Source organism: Manis pentadactyla, chromosome 8, assembly GCF_030020395.1.
Source record: "Manis pentadactyla isolate mManPen7 chromosome 8, mManPen7.hap1, whole genome shotgun sequence".
Lineage (NCBI taxonomy): Eukaryota > Metazoa > Chordata > Mammalia > Pholidota > Manidae > Manis > Manis pentadactyla.
Genome location: NC_080026.1, coordinates 11,421,448 through 11,434,178, shown reverse-complemented (window position 1 = coordinate 11,434,178; position 12,731 = coordinate 11,421,448). Strand labels below are relative to the sequence as shown.

Here is a 12,731-nt window from a genome sequence, read left to right as displayed (position 1 = left end):
AAACATACTCTGCAATATGTCATATGAACTTTGGTTCACATTGCTAGGCTCGGAATGAGAAATGAGTATTACCTCGCTGGGAACAGATGTTTAAAACCTGGGCAAATGTAACATATGGGAGGGGAGAGGGGTGAAAAAGATCAAGAGTGGCCTTAGAAAATCAGAGGGTTGTTGTCTGCGTCCTTCTGTATCGGGGGAAAATGCTGCTGTTGGATCAAAGCGTTCCCAAATCAGCCAGGAAAACAGGACAAAAAATTGGGAGGTCAGCTTTGTGAAGACTGCTTCGTGGCCTCAATCAGGTAGAACTTCTAGAATGAGGGGGAGGTCTTGGATGAAAAAAGCCTTTGAAAGCATAGACTGGCCCTCTGATCTTTATTTGGGATGCTTACAAAGTTGGGATGAGGATAAAAATGTCGCACAGACAGCGGAGCACCTTTGGGAGGGGGTGAGCTGGATGCCGCTTCTATTGTCTTGTTCTCTGTTGAGTAGAGGAAGGGCCAGTAGCCTCGCTCTGGGTTAAATATCAGCCAGCTAGTCCCGCAGTATCTGTGACTCAAAGCCAACTTTATGAGGGCCGCGGTTTGGATTTTGCAGTGACCTTTGCAGCTAACACCAGCTTAATACTTTTGATGACAGCTCTAGGGGGTCTGGCAGGAAGGGGATGGGGCAGAGGTCAAAGTGTTTGTATTCTAGTCCCAGCTTCTATAGAGTGAGCTATGCACCTGGAAACATACTGCTCTCAGAGCCTTGATTTCTGTAAAATGGGAATAAAAGTAAACTCTTACAACTCTCTCACAGAAATAGGAATCATGAGACTAGGTGTTTTTATTTTTTCCTTTCAAGTTAAATTCTGATGCTGATGTCAGAATGCTGTAACACAGTATTTCTGGAAAAGAAGACATTCTGTCTTCAATTTTCAGAACAGAGTCACCCAACTTGTGTCAGTTGACTGAGCCTCCCCAGGTCACCTTGTTCTGGAAAGCAAGTGTCCCCCCACTCACGTGCAGGCTGGTACCCACCTGCCCTGACTAAAGTGCATTTCTGACCCCAGGTGAGAATTTATGAACTTTTAGAATGAACACCTGGGGCTCACTAAAAGTCATATTTTTATTTTACTTTACTTTTAAGAAACCTGTTATCTAGTGAGATATCCAAGTTAAGTCCATCCATCCATCTGAACATTACCCTATTAATTCTTCCATTCATTCACTTTTTTATCTAGTCAATATTTATTTGTTACAGACCCAACTAAACAATAAGGTCCATGAGAAAAGGAATTTGCCTGTACTGTTCATTACTCTATTCTCAGGGTGAATATAGTGCTAAATATTCATCTAATAAATAAATGAAAGAAATTTAAGCACTTACATTGTACTGTTTACTATATTCAGTCCTACTTTTGCAGAGGCTAGTGGGAACAGCTAGGGTAGGCAGAGTAAATATTCTGAAATTCACTGAGATACGTTTTGCCCACTTCAACCCATGCACTGTGAAATTCATAATAATAGCTAGTATTTATTGAATGTTTACTCTGTGCTAGTCACTTTGCATCAAAAAGGATTTATAAAAGCCCTGCTCTATGTCAACCTCACAGTGTTCCTGTGAGATAGGTCTGTAGCTTTCTACACGGAGACACTAAGATTCAGAAGTGAGCAACTTGCACCAACTTACATCTATAGGAAGTGTCAGAGCTGGACACAAAGTCTGAAGGCAGAACCTCTTTTACCTCCTATGCTACCTCAAGTTGCTGCTAAAATTCCAAGCTGCTCATGATGTGGTCTTCCAGCAAAAGAACAATGAGAAATAAATTGTTTAACTGTCCTGGAATTTGTAGGACACAAATACTCTGGGTGTCCCCTGGCCCCTGCGTTCCCATGCTGCTTTTGGCTGAAGGATAACCAGGAGAGAGCTGGTCTGCACAGCACTGTGGGGTTTGGGAGCATGTTCCCAGCTGTGCAGTTGATAAGAGTGTAACGCAGCCACAGAACCCTGAGCAATTTTCTGCTCCTCCAAGAAGAAAGGATCAAAATCAATCTCCCTCAAGGGTAAGACTCAAAGCTCGGATTGCAGAGGCTGGCGCTTGAACTCCGACAGTGACCATTAATGATCTGGGCCCCAGGCCCTGGTGCTCCCTGTAGAGTCCTCCCTGGGGATGCCGCTGCTCGCCCTGCTCTCAGCCTGCGCCTCCCGCACTGGTAGCTTTCCTCTGCCTTGTTTCTCTCCGCAGTAAACCTAGCTCTTTGCGCACTGAAGAGAGTCCACTGTGACACCTAGACCTGACCCAAATACACAGCTGGGTCCCCTCACCTCACCTCTAAAAGCCTCATGGGCCTTTGCTCCTTGACAGCTTGAACAGCAGAAGCTGCTCCTACAACCTCCATGAGCCATAAAACTGAGAAATGTCACCGAAACATAAAGTAATAGTTAGGAGACATATAAATACACAGGACAGTTAGCAAGGAATGTGATAACTACTGGAGTTTGGACCAAAACAGTTTCTGGCTGCCTTTTTTTTTTCTTAAATGGAGTGAATACAGGCTGAAAGAAGACAATTTTTATAAACAAGTAAAACCCTGAGCCTAAGATAAATGTTGTGATGTACACACTGTAGCTGTGATGAACTAGACATGGTGAGAAATGCAACATACTGAGAAAAAGACGAAAACTGTGATAAAAGTGTCATGATGCAAATTGTTTTACATTAACAATATTACACTACAAAGAAAGAAAGACAAATACTTTAATGCAGCAAGAGAAAAATAAAACAAAAGCTTCCCCTGCAACTGCAAGAGAAGTGTGCCATTCCCAACGCACACTTCCCCAGCTCACTGGGAGAAGCCTCCAGCGGGACCTCGCGGCGCAGGCAGGCGGCCCACGGGCACGTGCCCGCTGTCAGGCGGCCCAGGACTCCCCCGGCGCGGCGCAGCTGCACCCCCTCGCCTCTGCAACGAGCCCCATCTTTCCCTACAAGACGGTGCATCCTGACTTCTCCGTCAAGAAAGCCTCTCCATGGTCTGTGCGGTGCACTTTAACCTGTCAAAAGGCAACCCCCAAAGCCAGTGAAAGAAACACACGCCCTCAGCGAAGGTATGATTACAGATCCAAAATAATATAACTGTGCTACTTGAACCCCCTAAAATAGGATAATCCCCCTTTGCCTATCGATGGGAACAGAAATAGAAAAGGAAATGGATGACTAAGTTAGAAGCAGAAGAGTCTATCACCAACTACTAAAAAGGAAGCTCGGAGTGATAAATGGGCAAGGATGCAATGGTGGAGCAGTTGGCACCCTCCCGAGGCTAGAAACTTCCGGAGAACCCCGCTGTCAGCAACAGTCTGGCGAAGCAGAGTGGGAAGGATTGGTCCAGTGGCTGTGCCGATTCCGCGGCATCTCTGCGAGCTTTTCCTTCAAGCCCTGAGAAGAACCATCTGTAGCTGCCTGTTGGATCATGCTGGTTCCTCAGTTACTTCCAACAAATAGATCTTTGTATTTTTGAAATAAAAGAGAGAGCTGATAGGACTGGAACGCACTGCGAGGAACAGAAGGTCTAACGATTTTAAGCTAGCCCTTGTGCCATCAAGGCACCAGAAGGACAGTTGGCTTCCTGGAGATAATGGGGGCAGCTGACACGTTTGGAAAGCTGGCTTTCTGGAAGGCCCAGGTGTCCCATTTAATCCTTGCACTAACCCTGTGAGGTCGATCTGCTTACCCCCATTATCCAGATGAGGAAACTGAGGCTTGGCGAGTATAAGTAACCTCCCCGAGCTCATACTGCTAGTGAGGGGCAGAAATGAAATGCGAGCACAAGTCTAGCTCCAGAGCCCATTCCCCTTAACACCATCTTCTAATGTCCCTTCACGTCACAGCTAAACCCTCATCACCATTTCCAGGCTCCTGTACAAAGAGCGAACAGCCGCTGGTCTAATGGGCAACCCAGCCCTTCAGTGAGGTATTTCAGGTGTACCGACTTGCTTTACACATTCTCACCCTTGCAACCAGAGCCTCATAAATAACACAGAATGATGCTATTTTGGGAGGCACCATTAATGCCACAGAAAACAGAGGCCACAGAAAAATCTTGAGAAAAAGAATTCAATCCACTCTAACAGATGTTTTACTTGTTTACATTCTATCAAACAACTGTACCCAGGAGATGCCAAGGAGAGATCCTGTCAATCCGCCAGGGGGCTCTACCTCAGGCCCCACCAGGCAACACTGGCTTCTTTTAAAGATCACACAGCAGTCAACATTTTATCAGCACTCAACAAACAAGTTAAGGTTTGGCTTACATCTGAAGGTCTCTCTCCCTTTGGCATATTCTGGGATAATAGAACAAATGTCAAATCAGTACAAGATGGCATATTTACAAAATCGCACCCTGTTTTGCATAACCTAACGATGCACCAGTTCTTAAGGATTGAACATTTCAAATCTGCTAGCACAAGACTGCCAAATCCATGACTGTTTCCTACCCTTGCCAAAAGCCTATCAAATTTTGAGCAAAATGCAAAATAAATCTCCTCTACAAGTTAAATCAGTCCCTTCTGTGTGTTCCAGGCTGCCCCCTTCTCTTGGCAACGGCGCTCGGGACTTGGGTCCCATTTCTCTTGCCCTCCGCCTCAGACTTCTCTCTGTGTGGATTCGGAAATCCCTCCCCTGTCCAGTCGTGCCGCCTGCCTTACTGGCTGCCATTGGCCTGCTCCCCCCGAGCCCTGCCTCCAGTCCCCAGGTTTATCCCACCTGCTTCACGAATCGCGAAACCAGCTCTACCTGCTACTCCTGGGTCTACTGTGGGGCTCGGCCCCTCCCTCCACGCAACCAGCCAGAGCACCTGTGTGCTGCCTTGCCCCCCGTCTTCCTAAATCTTTTTTGATTGGCTTCAGAGAAGTGCCCTCTCCTCTTCCCGCCCCTCAGGGTCTATGTGTTATATAACATGTTCTGTGCCTCCATTTCTGTGTCAGTAAAATGGAAATAATTAGAGCACTTATCTCAGAGAGTTTAAGAAAGAATTCACCTAATCATCCATGTAAAGAACTTAGAGCCCTGTCTGGCCATAGAAGGAAGTATTTAATAAATGAATGGAAAAACATGAATGAAATACATGGAACTGGATACCCCCTGGTTGAGAGGAATGGGGGAGGTGAAACCCCAACTTCTGAGCACTTTCCTTCCCCAAGCTGTATCCTCAGAAGGTACTAACTTCTGGGGCCCACAGTCCCAGTGTGGAAACTACTAGTGGTTTCCATACACACGGGGCATTTTTCATATTCAAGTTCATGCTTTATTACTACCTACTTTTATTTCTCTTCAAAACTTGTGTGTGCGTGTTTTAATCTCATCAACAAGGTAATAAACTTCTGAACAATTAAAACACCAGTCACCTTGAATGGGTGAATAAAAATGTCTACTGCATGTTAATATTTTTTATTGATTTGACTAAAAGACCTACGCTTAACCATTTGTCAGTGTTAGTCAGGACCCCATTCTTCAAGGTCTGGCCACAGTGGCTATTTGCTTATTGCTATTTTGGGTGAGGGTTGTCTCATTGTCTGATTCCTTTGCTCAAATCTGTCCGCATTTCTGTTTGCTGTGGAAAAGGTGTTTCCATGAGCTACACTGCCTATTAGTTATGCTTTGTCCCCCCTCCCCTTTGGCTGCCTACTTAGAGCTTTTGGGACCAGCTCCTGGGAGCTTCAGGGAGATGAACATCTTTTGTCTTTGATTCCCTGGTATCCATTAAAGGGCTCTTGCCTTGACACTTGACAGTGGGTGGGGGCTTATCCACACAGAGTCATATGGAGTCACTGCACTGGGTCCAAGCCCTAGTCCCAGGGTCTCCTAATCTGTATGGCAGCTTTGTAAGAATAGGAAAGGCCACTGCCTCTGGTTGGATGCAGCCCCAGAGGTGTATGCCTTAGAGCAGTGCACAAGCTGAACCACTGTACATGGTATCCCTGCCTGTTCGGTTGTGTATACAAATGGTTCCTTCAGTTCCCTTTCCTAAATGGTAAATAGGACTGCTATTTGACAAAATGTGCTTCTCTTGGGGATGTGGGTTTCTCTAAATTCTTCCAAATCTCGATCATCAATGACCTAAATAATGAATCATTTTCTCATTTGTGTTTTATTAAAAATTGTCCTCTCTTCCAAAGGTTATAACTCTGGCTGATTTATCGATGGTTCTTTAGCTGAAAATGTGGACAAAGATCAGGGCCTTGCTTTTTACACACTTTAGTCATTCCTATCCTCGATGTGCTGAAGACAATCGGCCAAACTAGATGTGTATCATTTTCAAAATATTTCCTTCTGACCCATGGAAATGCACAGGGCAGTGAAAACCTCTAAGGTGTTACCTTCTTTGTCTTTTCAAAGAGGGTGAGAGGAGGGAGGAAAATAAATGGGGAGAGAGAGAGGAGTGAGAGGGAAATACAAACAACCTGGGAAAGAACAGTAAAATAAGGTGGGGTCCAGAGGGGCAGCTGGGACCTTGGAGGAAAATAGAATCCTTGAATGTATTCTTGCCAGAGACAAAAGCACAGGCTTATTTAAAAAACAAAGGAGGGCAGCTTTATTCTAAAGCCTGCTGTGCACCAAATATAGGCCCTTAGATTCAGTTTCCCACATTCTGAGGAAGCAACTTACCAGGGTAGAAACAATTCAGTTACTGCGTTTGCCTGACTCTCTCCTACCCACCTTAACTCTCGCCTGCCCAAATAATTCCTCCGAGTAACACATTGGGAACCTTTAGCTCCCTGGTACTGGCAGTTTTAATGTGTCCATTGCCAGCAGTGAATTTTGTGCCAAGAAAACTCGACTCCTGGCATGGAAGGATTCAACAGTCCTCGGGTGCCATCTGTGCAGTGAAGTGAGAGAGTGACTTTGTTCACCCAATGTGCGTGTATTGCCATTGGCAGTAGGAAGTGACTCCTATTTACATGACTACCTCACACAGCGAACACCTAAGGGGAGAGATGAAAATGGCCACCTCAGTGGGGGGAGGGTGGTGGTGGTAGAGCGGGCAGGAGGCGGTCCCGGTGCGGGAATGAGGAGCCTGTGGGAAAACCTGGGAGAAGATGCAGGTTGCAATGGCAGATAAAACTAACTATCTCCTAGGGGAAGGGCTGCTTCAAGAAGAAACACCCTGGTGGCCGCTGTGCGTCAGGGGAAGCGGGATAGGTGCCGTGGACTTCCTCGGAGATGAGGGTTTGGATTCGATCTTGTGCTTCTATGTTCAAAGACTTTTCAGAATGAGAATTTGCAACTGAACTTTCAACTCATCATCCACCGGGTTCTAGACTCAGGGGTAGGGTCCCAGGCAGCACATTCTTGGTGTTCCAGGAGATTTTAGTACTTTGGAATATTTGAGAAAGCCCTTTAGCAACTCGCAAATATGGCTTTACCACAGGAACGAATGGTTTTTCAAATTTAAACGTCCGGACAGGCCATTAATGGGAAAATTCCAGCTATAAAATGAAGGAAGTGATGGAGATACACATTTTTTAATAACAGGGTTTCCCTTCAGGAAGTTTTTCAGTTAAATCAGGAGAGCTTTCAAGGTTCTACTTCTGTACTGGGTAATCTAAAGAATACACCGTTGAGTAAAGCCCTGAGTAGCTAATAATACTGTAGTGGGGAAAAGAGATCACAAAATAACTATGAGTTCAAATAAATAAATTGAGGGTTAAGAGATGTGCAAGGGAAGTGTCATGGGAGTCAAAGGGGGAGGTAGTCCACAGGGAGAGCAGTACACATTTCCTACCAGATGCAGGCAGAGGGGGAATGGCATTTCAGGCGGAAGGAAGACGACACAGGCGCCAAAGGGAATGGCTCAGAAATATTCAGAGAACAATGAGTGTTCTAGGTAAACTGGGCCATTGTAAGAAGGGTGTTTGAACACTTGGCTAAACAATGAGGGCTGGACTTAGTTGAGTCCACAGGAAAGGTCCAGGAAGGTGCTGGGGACGGGGTTGATCTCTTAGCTGCCTGTGGTATAGACTGAAGGGTAGAAAAAAGAGCTAAAGGGATACCACTTGGGCGCTGGGAGACTGTTACAGAAGGAGTTGGTCGTGTGACAGCAGCAGTGTGGTTATAAAGAAGGGAAAGGATGTCCAGAGCAGCCTGTTGGACGCGGAGGAGAAAGAATGGGAAAAAATGAGTCCAGAGTATCATGTGGGACAATTAGCAAAAAAATAGGGATAACCTGATTATGGGACTGCTTTGCCGTGAAAGAGGATTTATGCATCTTACTTTACAGGTTGTTACTATTCTATCTTGACTGAAAAACAGAGATGAAACCATGCAGGCAGGCACAAACACAGATGCACCCCCGCCCTGCTGACCCCACCCCAAGCCTTCCTAAATAAAGCTGAAAGTAAGAGGTAAAACTTAACTGCCTATATTATGCTGCAAAACTAGACATTTGACTTGAATTTTATTGTTTTGATCAAATGGTTTCAGAATGCATAGTAATGATGGCATCTTACAAAAACATACAAATATTGCTCAGAGTGATGTACTAATATGAAGCCCACATACTGAGAATTGTGCCACAGATGAGAAATTGTGTTCTTAAATTATGCTTGTTTTTGTTTTTCTTTTTAATTCACCATCCTGGAAAGAGTTTTGAATTTTCTTTAGAGAATGTCAACATCAGATAATTTTATCTTGTCATGCTAAGTTTCAGGGCTTTTCAACGAACAGGTCAGGATCAGGAAAGTTCTGGAAGGGCCAAAGCAAAGTGCTAGAAGCGCCTCTAGTGCTCAGGCTAGCACTGTCAGCTGCATCAGCGTCCCACCAGAGAGGGTGCTCTGGCTTTGAGGTGGTGTCCACACTAGCACGTGGGGCTGCCAGTGATGGTTGCACCCAGCCCTTCTTTCAAATGCTGCAGCCCACCTGAAGAGCAACCTGCCCTCTGGGTCTCCCATCAGGCAACCAACCTGTTGGATGCTATTCAGTAATTTGGGTTCAAGGGCTTTTCAGGGTATTGCCCAACTGTACCCACTCCTCACCTGCTTTACTCAAATCTTGTGTGAAAGTCTGTACATATTTAGCTGTGAATAACAAAATTATAGGCTTGCACATACATCTTAATTATGATAATACCCTAAGAAATTTTAATATATAGCGAAAGGTTTAGAGAGTCTTCAGAGCTCTAAAGGAATATGTTGAATTTGACATGTTTTCTAAACTGAAATTTTTATAATTAAAGTAATTATCTGGTGTTGCTTTGTATTTCCAAATGAATGCATATTGTGACCTATATAGCATACGATAAAGACTGTAATTATGCAGAATATAGTAGGGGAAGCTATTGGAGTATCTCTAAACCACCTGTGTTATTTCTTTTTAACAAGAATTTTGTTGGAAATAAAAAATATATGTTTTCTAGAATAGATGTACTTAAAATGTTCTTAAATCACTTATAAATAGGTTACAGAAAGGATCTATTTCCTCATCTCTTACCCTGTAATGCTCAAGGTTGTCTTCAGGAGTTGGGAGACCCATGTAACGTTCTGTATATACTGAATCTGTGATGGAAAAAAGGAAAGAAAACTTAATTCATACAATAAAGCTTTTCTTCTTCTATTAGGTTAGTTTATGTACTCCCATATATCTTAATTTGTGCATTGATCTATAACATTCCCCTCAGAAGTATCTCCTTGCAATCATCTTTATTTGACTTGTTGATGCAGCCAGACACCTGCTCAGACTCACGCCTTTCCCATACTCAGAGGGAGATACACCCCTATCTTCCTAGCCCTATGGTGAGGGCAGAGATGATCCAACTAGATGACCCAAAACTCAATCCATAACCCATCTGCAGAAAAATCAAATGTGAAGTGCTGACAGGTAAGGGCCCTTTCTATTATCATCTGACCCTCTCGAGAATCCTCATTAGGGAGTCGCTGCCTCAACTGTCTTGAATTTTTTGGTCCTGACACCAAATGCTTGCCTTAATTTACGTGCACTCTTTTCTTTTGGAAACCCCTTACAATGTTCAATTTTTAGTTCTTAATTAAATCTTATTTTATTTTTTTGGCTGGTTGAAATTCACTGTAATGAAAAGAAAGAATTCAGTTATCTTGATTTGCTGCATATCGCTATGTTAGCTCGGTTGCTCCATCAAATGCAAGTCCAACATTGGTTTTCTCTTATTTTAAAAGCAGAGGGGCCTTGGTTTTGGTGCTGTGACAGTTGAGTATTGGGAAACAGGTTATAGTAATATCTGTCTGCTGATATGACATAAGCTCTTTTATCTGTAAATATGGCAGAAAAAGACAGGTTGTGGAATTGGTTTCATTATTTCAGATAAGTAAACATATTTTTGTTCTATTTAGAAAAATAAAATAAATTATATATATATATATATATATATATATATATATATATATATATATATTTGCCCTAAAATTTTAATTGAGAAAATTTACTGTGGCTTAATTCCAATATAACTTTAAAAATACGAAGTAACTGTTTTTGAAAGATGTTCCGTAAGTGACCAACTTACAGTAAATAAGTATAAGAATAATGCGCTGCCATTGTGTTATATTGGTTACTGGCTTGAATGTAATTGTACAGGTATTTCAGTACTGATCTCATTAATTCTCTAAATGGATACCTCATCTAAGCAACAACCTTAAGCAACATTTTAACTCTTGTTGAATGACTGGCATCGTGATAATGAATGTTAGTTGTTCCACATCTATTCTTCATGCCATTTCCATGGAAGTCAAAATATTTTCCTCCAAAATGAGTAACAGCAATATTTTATTATTTGGATTAAAATTAATAGACTATATATAATTTTTCGTATCTCTAGGACACTAATGTAGAAAATATAATATTTTAAAGTACATTTAAAAATATAAGATCTTCATAAAATGCTCATATCTTAAATGTAAACATGAATACCTTAGATTGTAAATTTGATAGGGGAAAAATGGCCTTTAAAGGCAAAGTAAATTTTTCCCCAAAGAGCAGCAGACCTCAATTCTTCGTGTCCTAGAACGTAATACCCACTTCTTGTAATGTTAACCAAGTTTGTGTAAGAAAATCTGAAATTTTAACAATAGTATTTAAAAAAATGCATGATACAGTTACTGTAAACTTTTAGAAATATACCTTGAAATACCATTTATGTATTCCTTCTATCTGATCTTTGGGTAGAATTGTTCAAATTAACACACATATAAGAATTCTAGAAATTTCCTATGTGTTAGGTTGGCTCATATACATTAAATGTAGTTCTCTTACCATTTCTAAACTCACAAAGATTGTTTCTATTATTTTTTTTGGCCACCAGAGGTCTCCAAAAACAAGCTATCCAACAGAACAATAAATAGCAAGTACGAAAAGTCTATGAAAACAAATCCACTGTGTGTAGATCAAATCATAATTAATCTCCCCAATTTTTTTTTGACGGAAAGACAGCAATAAATTGTTATTTTTTACACTGGTTTCTCTTGACTTGGAGAGGCTTTTAAAAAGGGTTTTCCGCAGGATTGGTACTACCGTATATCAGGACATAAACTATTTACCGAGCGTATTCATTATCAATGGCTGTATTCTTGCACTACATAAGGGACCTCAGACAGAGTCAGAAGAAGCGTAGGAAAATAATTTCTCTCATCACCTCTGACGCTTCCCCCCTACCTAAGCAGGGTTCCCTCATAAGCAGGATTCCACTGCTTATTGCCTTCCCCCTGGGAATTATACTCTTACATGTGTACAATGCCTTGTTGAATAATATTTTCTCATGATGAGAAGATTCTGGAGTGCAATCTCCTACTTAGGAGGCCCCTTACTTAGGAACAGTGGAAAAAACCATCCCCCAGGAAATCCTCTGTCCCTACTCTCCTCCTTCCTTCCAAAGACTACTTATATTTGCCCTTTCCCAGAAGAAAAAGACATGCTTCATTTATTCTAATATATGAAATTCAAAACTCAAATTAGAATAAAGATGAGGAAGGGTTTACCTACAGAAATGTAGCATTGGGGAAATTTTCATATTTGGCAAACAGACTTTGTTGATAACTAAATGTGTAGATCATGTATACTACTACCCAGCCTTTCACAATCGCAGAATAAATGAGATCATTTTTATCGATAGCCTTAAAGTACCTCTGAGATGAATCAGCGTATGTGCTGTAGAAACACTGAAACTCAAAAAGGAATACACTTATCATTGAAATTTTCAGGTCAACACTCAGCATCTCTTTGTACCTGACAGCAATCACCTACCATAGTACTCCCACCGTGACACAGGTGCCACGGCTATTCCGCACTTGAACACGCCACTTCCTGCTCCCAGGACCATTGAGGTTACGTATCCACCATATGACTGTGGAATGCAAGCAGTTATTTTTATGGAGGTAAAGGAATTAAAGACATATGGTGAGTCACGGCTTCCATGTTTCTCACATCTTTCTATACTGTGCCTCTTCAGAGACAGAAAACATTAAACTGGCCCTAATTGCACGGTATCTAAAGACTACGCTTTCAGAGCCCTGGACCCTTTTCTTGGTAGGTTAAGGAGGAAAAGCATTGACAATTTGCTGGGTAGCACTAGTTAAAACAAACAAACAACAGGAAATCCTTACTGACTTTGACTCATGAAAAAAAGTCTTCCTGCCTCCGTCCCTCTCCCCCAGTTTCTTCCTTTCCTCTTTCCCTCCCTTCCTCACCTGTCTCCTCATCATAACCAAGGAATAAGCCGAGCTAGTAGGGATTC

At 42.4% G+C, this 12,731-nt stretch overlaps 1 protein-coding gene across 1 annotated transcript in view; it reads right to left on the bottom strand.

Moving 5' to 3' along the window:
• Window positions 1-12,731, bottom strand: part of DPP4 (dipeptidyl peptidase 4) — a 71,399-nt gene that overhangs the window by 3,534 nt on the left and 55,134 nt on the right. Inside the window, exons 22-23 of the mRNA XM_036883979.2 lie at window positions 12,242-12,341; window positions 9,464-9,528 (exon numbers count right to left, since the gene is read on the bottom strand). Of these exons, the coding sequence (XP_036739874.1) occupies window positions 9,464-9,528; window positions 12,242-12,341 (165 nt within the window). The remainder of the gene's footprint in view (window positions 1-9,463; window positions 9,529-12,241; window positions 12,342-12,731) is intronic.